This window comes from Bacillus rossius, chromosome 3, assembly GCF_032445375.1.
Source record: "Bacillus rossius redtenbacheri isolate Brsri chromosome 3, Brsri_v3, whole genome shotgun sequence".
NCBI lineage: Eukaryota > Metazoa > Arthropoda > Insecta > Phasmatodea > Bacillidae > Bacillus > Bacillus rossius.
Window position 1 is genome coordinate 57,566,636 of NC_086332.1, and position 13,531 is coordinate 57,580,166.

General features: G+C 38.3%; 1 protein-coding gene across 1 annotated transcript in view; it reads left to right on the forward strand.

The window, feature by feature from the left end:
• LOC134531295 (serine/threonine-protein phosphatase 2A regulatory subunit B'' subunit delta-like) overlaps positions 1–13,531 on the forward strand; it is a 36,303-nt gene that overhangs the window by 21,898 nt on the left and 874 nt on the right. The window contains exons 3-6 of the mRNA XM_063366988.1: positions 3,149–3,235; positions 6,748–6,929; positions 7,321–7,334; positions 12,535–12,811. Coding sequence (XP_063223058.1) covers positions 3,149–3,235; positions 6,748–6,929; positions 7,321–7,334; positions 12,535–12,811 — 560 coding nt within the window. The remainder of the gene's footprint in view (positions 1–3,148; positions 3,236–6,747; positions 6,930–7,320; positions 7,335–12,534; positions 12,812–13,531) is intronic.

A 13,531-nucleotide genomic window follows, 5' to 3' on the forward strand; every position in this document is an offset into this window, starting at 1 on the left:
CATGAATTAGAATCACAATACTTTGTATGCTGCTTATTTCTACCAATTCTTTTTAAGATAACAGGCATAATTTACTCATGTTGTTTGACTATTAGGACTGTATGGTTGCGTTTTAACTTATGGTAGTTTTCCAGTATGGCAGTCTTCCGTCGCCCCCCGTCAAAACAGGAGGAATAGTGCCATAATGGAAAACTGCCATATTTATTTAAAGATCGTGTTTATAAATATACAGGGCTACTTCTAAAAACCCATTTTTGGAAACATTTGTTTCTACTAGTGCGCGATTTGTTGAGTTGATTTATGACGAACTACAGAAAATCACCGCCAGAAGTGCTATCTGTAGCCTTTTAAATTAATCTAAGAAACAGGCTACCAATTCTATACGCTTCTTCGAGAGCAAAGCAGTTGTACTCATTCCATGGAGTGTATAAATAAATATGGCAGAATTCCGTTTCGATATGGCAGAATTCCGTTTCGTTATGGCAGTTTTCCGTTATGGTACTATTTCCCCCTTTTTCGAAGATGCCAGGCGAAATTCTGTCATTATGGTAGTTTTCGATTATGGCAGTCTTCCGTCGCCCCAATGCTAGTACTGATGTCTAATAGGCAGCAGTTTGGAATACCAACATGGACCTAAAGTACTGGTAATACAATAACTGTGGGGCTAGTCACCTTCAACAAATGTTCTGGAATGTCATAAAACACAAAACAGAAGATTTTGGGGTGTTAAAACGAATGGTTTTATGTATGCAGGGGTGCCCACAAGAGGGGGTAACGACGCAGACTGCGTCATTAAAATTTCAGCCGGGGAGGGGGGGGTTGGTTAAAAGACGAGAAAAATGTATATATTATTTACATAATTATAGCTTCTAATGTGAAAATACGTTTCTGGTGCTTTGATAATTGAAAGGGATCTTGTAAATCAAATTGGCAACCCCGCACTTTCCTCAACAAAAGCAGTTTGGCATCTGTCGGTTCAGGATGGAAATATTACCTGATATGACCAAAATTATTATTAGAAAATCAGTTTTAATTAATGCAAAATGTGATAAAATATAATACTAAAAAAGTATAATATTATAAAATCATTGAGTAAATCATTGAGAAAATGGCATAAAAAATTTCGGGGGGTGGGGGGGCCGCATCATTAGGTTAAGGGGGGGGGTGAGTCATAGTGTTTGGGGGGGGGGCACCTCTGATGTATGTGTGTGTTAAATATATAACATTTATGTATATATATACATTTATATAACATTTTAATTCCCCCAGATTTCTTGTCGTGTTACTACCTTCAATTATTTCATTGAAATATTTTTTTTACAGTGAAAAAATTCGCGGTGATTTATTTAATTAAACATTATCCAGGTTCTATCTAAATGCTTTCTATATTATATACAACAAATATTTTGTTCAGCCCCAATTCCAAAGACGTATACTATCCTTGGTAAGCACTTTAGACCAAATGTCATGTAGATTTTTTCAACTTATTTTGTCGTGGTGAACTTGCAGCCCAAGTTTGTCTTGCCAATGTTTCGTGGCTTGTGTTAGATGTACACCTAGTGTGAAAGCATAATTTAGAGCACAGAGGCCAGTGACATTTTTAACACGTTTATATTAGCTTCACGTGTAATTAACTAATGAACTATGTAAACAAATCTTGGAAGTAGATTTTAACATACTTCTAATTGTAGTATCGATTTGAAATTTGCAAGCATGTGTAATCCGAATGACAATGCAATAATTTGGTACCATCTAACTGATCTTACAATGGAGCCAGGAGGTGGATATTGGAACTCAAACTTTTTAATGTTTAACTGATAAAAGCGTGTTATTTTAGATATTTAAATTATAATTTTTATTATGCTTGTAGCTAACTCGTCAGAGCGTATATTCACTATCACTTAGTTAATCTGTCAACTGTGCATACAGGTGTTTTCATGACCATGTTCTTTACAATGCATATAATTTATGCTTCCTTAAATTATGAACTGTTATCCTAACGCGAATGTTTATTAGTACTATAATTAGTCATTAGCTGCTTATTTCAGTATTTTTAACACACTTTGTTTGCGGGGTGAAAATCATATCATACTTAATACTAAAAAAATTCGTTTCTTCTTAATTTTACATTGAATTTATTTATTTTTCTATTCTAGGTTTTGATAGATGATCGTTTCTATTAACAAAAGACTCTTTTATTGTTTTAATTATGTTTGAACGTCGGATAGTTTGATTTTTTTGCCCAATAAGCAAAATTAGTCACTCAATTAAGGTATTGATATTTTGTTTAGGCAAGTGTGTTTAGTTGTTACCTACTCTCTTAAAATTGACGATTTTGATTCTATTTACTTAATGTACATGCTGTGCCGACTTCGTTTCACAGTCATTCGTATGTTGGAAATTATTTTCGCGCACGTATCTTGCTAATAAAATCCCATGTTTTCCTGTTGTTTTTTTTAATCGAAAATATTTATCGTTTCTCTTTACGTATTCTTTGGTTTTCAATATTCGAGTTAAATTTGGCTGGCGTTAGTGCATTCACAACTCTGTCGACCTGATTGTAGACTGCAACTTTTTGTAAGGCCTCATTCTTTTTCAAAATGCATTATATGAAGGGGAAAAAAAACTTTATCAATAGCTTACTCTCAGTGTACAGTCCCAGAGTTAGATGCTTCATATATCAGAAGGGCCTGTGTTGGAATTCTACCTCGTCATCCTGATTTTAATGTTCTATGATAAACCGAAATCACTCCAGGAAAATTCTAGGATGGTTAATATGTATGTTGTGGCCAAGTCCTTTTTCAGTTACCTCTAATTTTGTTGAGTAATATATTTTTTTTTTCAAGAAATACTGTGAAGTGTAATTTTAAAGCAATTTTAAAGCAAGAAACTTTCTCTGAATCTTTATGAGAGATTGAGGTTTCAGATGTTAGGTAATCTTTACTCATATAACTGTTCAATTTTAATTCTGTGTGGTTACAAATGTTTACATCGGTTTTAGGAGTGCTATATTTGTTTTGTAGGAAGTAGTTTTGATATTGATTCTAGAATTATTCTTTTTTATTGTATATTAAAAATTATTAATAAGATAAAAAACTTACAGCATCACTTTTTACATCCAGGTATGTGGTGTGCCGTCGTATTGCAGAAAACCGCTGATACTGGCTGCTGGAGGGGAAGAAGCTTTGACAGCAGGTTCAGCCAGCTGCGAGGATCTCATCACGTTTTGGAAGAGGTGACTGTTCATTTGAAACTGAACAGTTTGTGGTTATCTTCTATCTTTGTAAACATTTTCAGATGCTGCTGAGATGTTAGCACAGGACAGATGGCAGCTATACAAATAACCCGCCAATCCATTGACTGGGACTCGCATCCAAAGTCTTGGTTTTTTCCGAGAGACTGTTCTGTCGGTGGCCCTGCTATAGACTCTCACCTTCCACTCCTGTCTCCCTTCTTAATGCCTTGTGGCCGTATTTTATGTGATAAGTTAGTTAGCTTAGTATATATGTGTAAATAATGAATAGTTTTTTTTTGTTTTTAAAGTAATACTGTGTACTTTTCATAAGTATTATTTTTTGTAAATTATAATTTTTGTTCTTATTTATCTACTTTCATATATTTATATATTAATATCGTGTTATTTTTCTCTGCAAAAAACAAACAACCCTTTAAGAACACATATTGAAAAAAATATATATTTATTTTTACATTATTTCCGTAGTTTAAGTGTGAGCTATTTTCTTAGAATTGTGATATTTTTTTAAGAGATCAATACTTTGATTTTCTATTTAACGTTTATTTTTATATGTTAAACTAATCTTTTTTTTATCTGCGGTTAAGTGCGAGACAAGACGGTGTCCACGCCTTAAAAAATATTTTTTAGACATTTTTTCAGCCATAATTCTTAATGTCTTCAAACTAAAACAACAATGTGCCTTCATTGTGGAAATATTATTGATAGTTTGTGTTTTAAGTGATTATTTTTAATGTTTTTAATTTTTAACTGAAACTGATGACAGATAATTTTTTCCGTACTGTTCGAACTGAAACTTCTCAGGGCGCGATAGGAGTACAATTTCAAGACCGATTTTCGATGCTCCATTTTCGTGAAACATAGTTATGAAAAAAATTGTCGGAGCCCGGGGTGCGTGCGGCTCAGGTGGAACCCCGCCATGCTGCAGGGATAGGCGGGTCGCGGCGGTAGGGTCCCGCCTGACGCCAACAGACGTGCTGGCATCTAGTAAGGAAGTCTTCGGGCAGAGGGAAAAACGACGGGGTTTGAGCTTGTTGTTGTGCACCGTGCCACGAGCCATATTCGCAAGAAAATTATGTTTGTTCTTTAACGTACGTATTATTTTTATTGTTTGAGTAAATCAGTATTGTCAAACACTGTTATATAAGTATTTTTTTAGCTGTGTAACTAAAAATTTTTTTGCTTGTATAATGCTTTTCACGCTTTAGTTAGTTTACGTTCACATTAGACGAAACTTTACGTTTCTGGTAGTTTTAACTGACGTATTTGAAGAAAATAATTATTACTGTATAATGTTTTGTACAACTCAAGTTCACGTAACTCAAAATTCATAAAATCATGACTCAAATCTAGATATACATAAGAGTATTTATCTTCTAAGTAAAGCTACTGATTAAATCGGAGAAGATAATAAAATCAACAGTTATTGTAGCTATAATAAAATTATTAATTAAAAATACCATAACAATTATTAATATTACCTTTTCAAAAATATAATACAGACCGAGAAAATACTCACCATTGAATGTGGATTTGATCCTAATTCATCTCTTTTTTTCCAAGTTAACCCATAATTTAATTCGTTAAATCAGTATTTTTCCTTAGCTATCTTATTATTAAAGCAACATAAATAGGATAATGAAAGCCGGAGCCCAGAAAGAATTCCAGCCACTAAATGATACCATGACTGACTTCTCTTTCACGGGATGCGACTGATGCAATGCTATTTATAATCAGTTTAGGAGATTCCAAGTCGAAATAAGCACAGCAATAATTAAAAACACAGTAAGATATATAGCACACGCTTCTCAAAAAATTTATTCAATGGCGAAATACTTGAAAACCCCGTTTTATTAAATTGCAAGACAATTCTAAAATTGTATGCTATGTCGCTATAGTTTGTACCCAGACCCTATTTATCAAGAGTTGATCAAAGGATGTGTGATTACTGGCATAATGCACTATATATTGTACAAATTAGATTTTACGCCAGACAGTATTGACTTATTAAATCTGCGTACGGGCCTTCTGCACATTGCGGTTTTGTTTGAAAGCGATGTCGCAACTGCAAAACAAGAACAATTAAAGCAAATGTTATATTTCTGTTTTGTTTTTATAATTTAATGTTTTGTTGATGTTTGGATCGAATAATTTTAGTATTAAATCAACATAGTATATAATAATTTAATTTTTTTCGACATAGTGATGTATGCACAATGAAAATATTAGAATCATTGTGTGAATTGTAAAACAGCCACGGGCTGAATTCGGCCGTGAATTTCTAAATACGAGTATATAAAACGAAGTCCCTATCCGCGTCTGTCTGTGCGCTTATTTCTTGTAAACTACACAATGGATATTAATGCGATTTTCACTATAATTTAGAGTATTCCTTCCGAAAGATTCATGTGTGCAATTCAAACATATTAAATTTAAAGATATTAGATAAATCTCTAGGTTTTGTAATCAAGTCGTAAAATGACGCTTTTAGGGCACTTCCGTGGTTTACACTGACTTATACATGACTGTTAAATCAAAAAATTAATGCACTACAGAATTGTAGGTATTTAAAAGTCATACTTATAAAAGTCCATGAAACCATATGTTTATTTTCTGAGGATGACCCACCGTAACTATTTATGCATTACAAATTGGTTATTTGCGAAGTTTTTTTTTTGACCGACATAGCATTAAAACCTTATCCAATTAAATATGTTATTTACATTGGTCAAGTTAATTTAGAAAAAAAATTATCTTTACGCCATTTCATATGCAATACACCAAATAGTGATTTTTAGCGCGATTTAATTTAATATCTACCTAATTATTTCGTACTTTCCTAATATACGTTTAGTAATGGGTTAGGGACTGGAAATATTCGTGAGTTATATGACCTCATTGATAGACTCCACGATTCCCTACATATAGATACGGGTCAAATGCCACATGCTCATTGGCTAATTAGTTCTGAGACCTGTCAACGAGAATGCTTCCGATTCGATACTTCTTTGGTCGAAGGGTTTCTCACTGGCTCAAAGTCCTTGACATAAACTGTGAGCCGATCACAGAAGTAATATGAAGGTGCAGGTGTTTGGATCCCAGCATAACGCGAAACGAATCCGCGAATTTTTCCGGTCTCTAGTAATGGGTAGGCACAGGAAAAATTCGCGGGTTCAATGACCTGTAGGATGAACTCCATAGTTCTGCGTACTCTCGGTCAAATGCCACCCACTCATTGGCTGCTGTCTTGTGAGACGTCCCAACGTAGCAGCCTGAGATTCGATAAAGCTTTGGTCGGGTGTTTCTCATTGGCCCAGAGTCATCCAGGTGAGTAGTGAGCCAATAGCAGAGGCAGCACTGAGGTATAACTATTTGTATTTTAGCCTTTCGCGAAATGAATCCGCGGATTGTTCCGGTCTCAAGTGATGGGCAGTGCGTGTGTTGAGTGCAGTAGATGTAGAGTGCAGTGCAGTGCAGCGCAGTGCGGCCCGCAGGCTGCCGGCGACGGGCCGCGACGAGGCGGGCAGGGTCGTGTTCCTGCTGTCGCGCGCCGACGGCGAGGAGTTCGGCCTGCACCGCCTGCGGCCGCTCGTGGAGGACGTGTTCGACAGCCACCCGGGCCTCGCCCGCCTCAGGCGCGAGGGCGGCCGCCGCCACCACTACGTCGCCACCGCAAGTATCCTCCCAGGGACGGAGCAGGCGCCTCGCCGTCCGGCATCGTACCCCGGCTTGGCGTCACGCGGGACCTACCTGTTGACGTCGAAACTTGTGATCTGGTTTAGTCGTCCGGGTGAAAATAATAAGTTCAAAGGTCGATCCACACATATCCGTGCCGTGACGATGACGTGACGTACCGTACCGTGACCATCAGTGAAAAAAATATATATATCGGCTGACGAAATTCTTAGTAAACTAAAGGGGGAAATACGGTGCGTGTTCAAACATGAACGACAACGTGACTCTCCGACACTCTCAGTGCCCTTCCGGCGTACGCCGTGAAAATGAGAAATACGTCCTCGCCGATATTTTCAGTAAATACGGACGTGAAAACACGAGTTTGCTTACAGGCTACATAGAACCCGTTAGTAAATATCTGGTTACGACAAGGTATAGAAGGTCTGGGAAATAAAATGTATGCCTTGACATGCCAAAAATTTTAAAGAAAACGTACTAAAAATCTAAATTGGTGGGACCTAATCCCCCCTTAAACCAGTCGCAGCTAGGGGTTAGAATATTTACAACAGTGATGGTCCAAATACTCAACTTTAGTACTTTCAAACAACTTTTGATGGAAGAAAAGCTTAACCGCATGAATTTGATTTTTTTTTTAAATTAATATAAATATAAGTTACACTTCAAACTTGTATAGTATTGAAATTCGTGTTTGGGAGGGGCTATCACCCTTACGCACTCCCCCTCCCCCTTCTGGGAAGGGCGATGACGGGGCATGGCACTCTCGTGGAGGACCGTGCGAGGACCGAGCCCAGGAGGAACCGGGTTCTAATCCCGATATAACAATCCTGATATCGGTTTTCCCTGGCCCACTGCTGGCACGGGTCCTTCTCCATCATCCCTGAGCTGACAAGGAAAGGGCGCGAACTTCGATTCTCCTAATGTGACGTCCCTTTCGCGAGAGTCAAGTAATTCCCAATAGCAATCCACCCTGTAGGACAAACCCAACTCTCAGTTGTCCTCGAAAAAAAGAGTCACAATTATATATACCCAAAACGTTGCATCAAGATAACCTGACCCAGCAGTTAGAGCGTCTAACTACCACGCTAGCGATTCAGGTTTGGTCCCACCAGGAATATTTCATTTTTTTTTTTAACTACAAAATTTTAAATGCTAGGGTAAAGGTAATATTAAATAGGCAAAACGCTGTTTATTAAAAGCACAACGTAATTAGCTTTTCTAACTCATACCAAAGTGTGACAGTATTTACTCATCGCTATCACTACCATTTTCTACAGATTTGGTTCACACTTTCGGTTGATACTTATCATAAAAAAACGTAAGACATATGTTCTGGTTTCACCAACTGCATTGTATAAATGGGACAGTGAGCACCGAAATTTTTTTTTTAAACTAAGACATACGGAAACAGATTTCGTTAACATTTTGGAATGTGACTCGTTATTCTATCGGTTTTGCAGCATGCCAAACGTATTACAACATGTAAGAAAACTTTAGTGGCTCAGTTGGTGAAGAACCATTAAATGCAATATTTTTATGGCATCTTCGCGCGATGCTATTTCCCGTTGCGCTTGCAAAAGAATAGGGGAATTTTCCAATATTTTCATGAAAAGTTTAACCCGCCGATAAAATTACACATTACACGGCTAAAAAAGGCGTACACTTTTGTAGAATGAATTTGAGGGCGCAAGTCGCTTCGACACAATAATCGAGAAAAAATAATTTTAATGCATAGTGAAATCCGTTTGCCCGCCCCACGAATCAATGATAAAAGCAGAAATGTATGTTTTTTTCAGACATAGGGGATGATAATTGTTTCCCCATATTGTCTAGAGAGTTCAAATAAAAATTAATTTTCACGTTATCGATGAAAAACTGATAAAATGAAAAAATAATAATAATAAAGTATGATTGAACTCGAGTCGCCAGCGTGGTAGTCAGACGCTCCAACCGCTAAGCCACTTTACCTTAACGATTTCGGCTGTAATGTAACGGGTGTTAAGTGTTTTGCCTCTTTTCGATCGACTATTTCTCGAGAGCAATTCAGAGTTTTGTCCTTTACATAGTGGATTGCTATTGGGAAGTACTTGACTATCGCAAAGGGACGATAAAATCGGCGACCCGAAGTTCGCGTCCTATCCTTGTGAGTCGTTGAGTGTTATTGTTTTGACTTCGGTTCCCAACTTTAAAAAAAAGAAGGAAAAAAGATAGCTTTGTTGGCTGAATGGATACCGACCGACCTTCGTGACGCGATATACACTGCACGAAAACTACAGGTGGCCCGTGGCGCATGGTGACGATAACCATCTTGTATTTATCATGTTTTTGGCTGCCACATTAACAATTTTAGGATTTTTTTTAGAAATACTGAGTCATTTCTGACAAAAAAAGACATTTAAAATCCAAGTTCATCCAATGTGAGTGCCATGACTTCACAGTATTAAGATGGTGGTGTCACAAGGCACCATCGTCGGAATACAATTTCCTGGCCGACTTAACCATACTGATCATAAAGGCTACAGAAGCACAGCATCTCTTTACACGCAATTTACCTTCCCAGGTTTAGGAGTCAATGGAAAACATAAATCAGATATTTGTACCTGGATTCCAAATATTTTTAAATTATTATTTATACGCGTGTGTGTTTTTTAATGATTGGCTCGCTGCTCAATGGGCCAAAAATCCCCAATTTTATAACTAATGCTTGGTAGGTGCAGTTTTCATATTGAAAAATTTTTGTGACCGTGACAAGGTTTGGGACTTATTTCACGCACCTAAAGCTTTATCAGGGACTAGAAGCGAGAGCACCTCGCACCGAAAGCCGGCGTGCATTCAACTGCGCCACTCTCTCAGTAATTGTTTGTTAAACACTACTCACAAACGTTGAGTAGTTTTTTTAGTCTGAGCACAGTATGTCCCGAAGCTCGGCGCCGGTATGGCCAGTCGGATAGGCTGCAACAGGCGTATTCATTTGGCGGCCCGCCAAACTCTCAAGACTGACCCTCGGACTCAAAACTTTACATTTAAAAAGTTTAAATCTTCAGGTCAATATAAGGAAGCTTTGTGCATGATCGTGTATGAGAGACTGTGCCGTGATCTTGATAGATCTTCAAGCTACTGTTGATACTGTTGAAGTATTGTTCATTATAAAGTAGCTTGACTTCTGGGTTGTAGCCGCGTCCAAGGCGAATATATCACCGACTTTTCGGTCGACATTGCAGTCGCCATCATCAGGGTAGAGTTACCTACCGAGGTCATTACAAGTTCTTCTGCCTGAGAGCTGTGGGCCAATCGGGAAAACCCAGAAGCCAAGATACTTCAGACAATGGCCGTGAAAGCCTGCTGCGATCTTTATTGTTTATTATATTTGAATATATTATGTACTTGTCATCTAGAAATTTAAAGTGTATTTTATGTATTATCTCCTCAAATACACCAACAATATCCACTTGGCTATGCCACAAGTTCGTATTAAAGTACCTGTGCCTAACACAGTCCCATTAAGATTTGAAATTAAATTTAATTCACATTACTTAAACATCTATGTGTACACTAAAGACTAGCCTGGGGTGGTATCACGTGGGTGTGGGAGTTTCTAATAAAATGGTGGCAATATTTATAACCAGACCAACCGAGGATTATTATTACACAACTTGTTCTAATAATGTAGTTGATGTTATGTTATCTCTTTATAATCTCTTTTGTGACATATAAGTATAATCATCTGAGTTCATATTAGTTGTCCTTTTGTCCGGTAGTGTATGTCTTGTCTGTTTTTTTCGCATGTATTGTTTAGGTATGAAAAGACTCTGGCTGGCACTTTAATAAATTAATTAAATATGAAAATTTTAAAATGATCCAGTGAATAAACTGAGTGTAAAGACCTGCAGATCGATTATATGAACTCTTTTTGCCTCGTCATAACGATAAAGTGTCATAGTTAAGACGTCGCACAAAAAATGCCTCTATCGATATCTTATGACGCCTTAATATTATGATGTTGGCGTCATAACTAATACGCCCAAATTCGGCCTTTATAAGTTAACACGTCGCGTCATAAGACAACAGGAAATTTTTCTGTGAGAGCTTTTATTAAGATTCGAAGTTATTTCGTGGGAATGTGTGCTGTAAATAATGCATGGCGAGTCTTAAAAGAGGCCCCCTTCATCAGTTATGGCACAAACCAACCTTGGAAACCTCGTTCTCCAGACATCACCCTGTGGTTTCTTCTTGTGAGGAGTTCTAAGTCCCGTTATACAATGGCACGTAAACAGAGACGGATCATGTAAACAGGGACTGATCTCCCGGAACATTTCACTATCGCGTCTGCTACTTCCATTACGAACGGAAACATAAATAATAGCTGATAATGAGATTGCATTGTAGGTTAATAATATTAATTTAGTTTTAAAAAAATATTATTTTTGGAGATCATAGAACAGGCAGAATTTGCAAATATAATGAAAATAAACCACAAAGTAATAATAGAACACGAAACATCATTGTACTTAAACCAATTTTTAACGTATTTGGAACATAAACAAACATGGCTACCATCTCAGCAAAGTACTCGGCTTTTATTGGCCGCACGGAGCAACGTAAAAGGAAAAACTGAGCATTGCCGATCTAATCCGTGCGGGTCCGTCTCCGTCTGCATGACATTGTAGGAACTCTGCTCCGTGAGATCCGTCTCCGTTTAGGTGATAACGTTTCCGTTTCCGTGTCAGTGTAGAACGGGCCTAAAGGGACACGAGTTATAGCCAGGGCAGTCAAGAGGGATTCGACCACAAATACGGTTGAATTACGAAATATTTATTTAAGCTTGTGTTCACCCTGATAGTAGGACAAAAATTACAATTATATTGCTGATAAAATTCATTGGAAAACCTTATAAGTTATGCAAAAAAAATTAAGATCACATTTACATATATGGCGACGGTAACTTGTTATCCTTAGATTTTTATTTTATTGTGGTGTTTGAAAAGTTGTACATTAAATAACACGGATGGGGCCCGGAAAAATTACTCCCCCCCCCCCCCCCATTTTTTTTTCAAATTAATAAATCTACCATTCCTCAAACAAATGGAAATAACTAAATAGCTTCCCCCCTTACGGCGAATTGTAATCCTCCGTACGTTGCCGGAGCCTCAGTGTTGCCCTGGGTACTCGAAGGAGTACTCGAGCGAGCAAGGGCGTAGGAACCGGGGGGGACAGGGGGGACGTGTCCCCCTGATATTTTTGGGTGGAGGGGACTGTCCCCCCCCAACTTTCTAGACCGTGATATTTTTATTTTATAATATTATTCTGCCCAACTTTATTTGTAATTTATTCACTCTCAAAATTAACTTAAGGAAACAATAACAATTTTAACATCGATGTATACAATGGTTAGATACAAAAACTGCTTAAAAAGGGCTATTTTGCACTTTTAAAATCAACATTTTCCGGTGGAGGACCCCCGGACCCCCCGTCTTAGTAAGAGGGGAATTGGTTTACATGACATCAAATCATTATTTGTCCCCCTTTCCCAACTGTATGAACACAGCTAGGCCAATGCGAGCGAGGCGTGTGTGCGGGGGCGGCGGCAGGTGCTCGCCGTGGTGGCGTACCGCGTGTGCCGCGGCTGGGCGGGGCGGCGCGCGGGCCGGGTGGCGGCGGCGGAGCTGCGCAGGTCCGACCTGCTGGCGGCGGTGCGCCGCCTCCAGGAGCCCCGCCACCACCACCACGACGGCGACGTCGACGTCGACGCGCTGCCCTACTTCGGCGTCCGGCAGCACGCCGTCACGCGCCGCGCCTTCCTGGACCTGCGGCGGCCCGGCCTCAACCACGTGGACCGCCGCCGGCTGCGGAGATACGACCGCGGCGGTGAGCGCCGGCCAGACCTTGCCGTCCTGTTCGCTCGCTTTGCCTGTTCGGCACAAATCTTGCAGTCCGTCTTGAACTAACTTCCCGATGAGACTTCAAACTTTGAACATAGCACAGACCTGGATGACAATGTACCTACAAGACAAAAATTATATATATATATATATATATATATATATAATTTAAATAATTTTTAATATAGTGTAAAATAAATAATTCTAGCCCCGTACAAATTCCTAACCCCATACAGATTGTCCTGAAGATTTGTGATTGTGATTTTTTTTAATACCTATGAAAATAATTGTAAGATTTAAAAATAAAAAAAGTGGGACGCATAGTTCACCTAAATCACTAATAATTTTATTGCACTGCAAATGATATGAACTGTTTGTTGTGTGAGTTTCCTCAACGACATCCTTACCATTATCTATTGCATTTTGCGCAGACGAGAATATGTTTAGTCTTTGGTTAGTACATGGTCAGCAGCTCCGAATATGTACTTACTTGTCAGCGAACCACGTGGTGCGACTGTGGAACTTTGGACTAGCGTTTTGGAGAAGCTTGATCCACCACGATTAATTCCATTATTGCTCCGTCTCATGTATTGCAAAAAAAATTATTTATAGCAAAATAAATACATATCCAAACTTTTTTTAGTAATTTAAAAAATATATCATTGAATCAAAGATAACTTTAACGAATAAAACGATATTAGCTAGT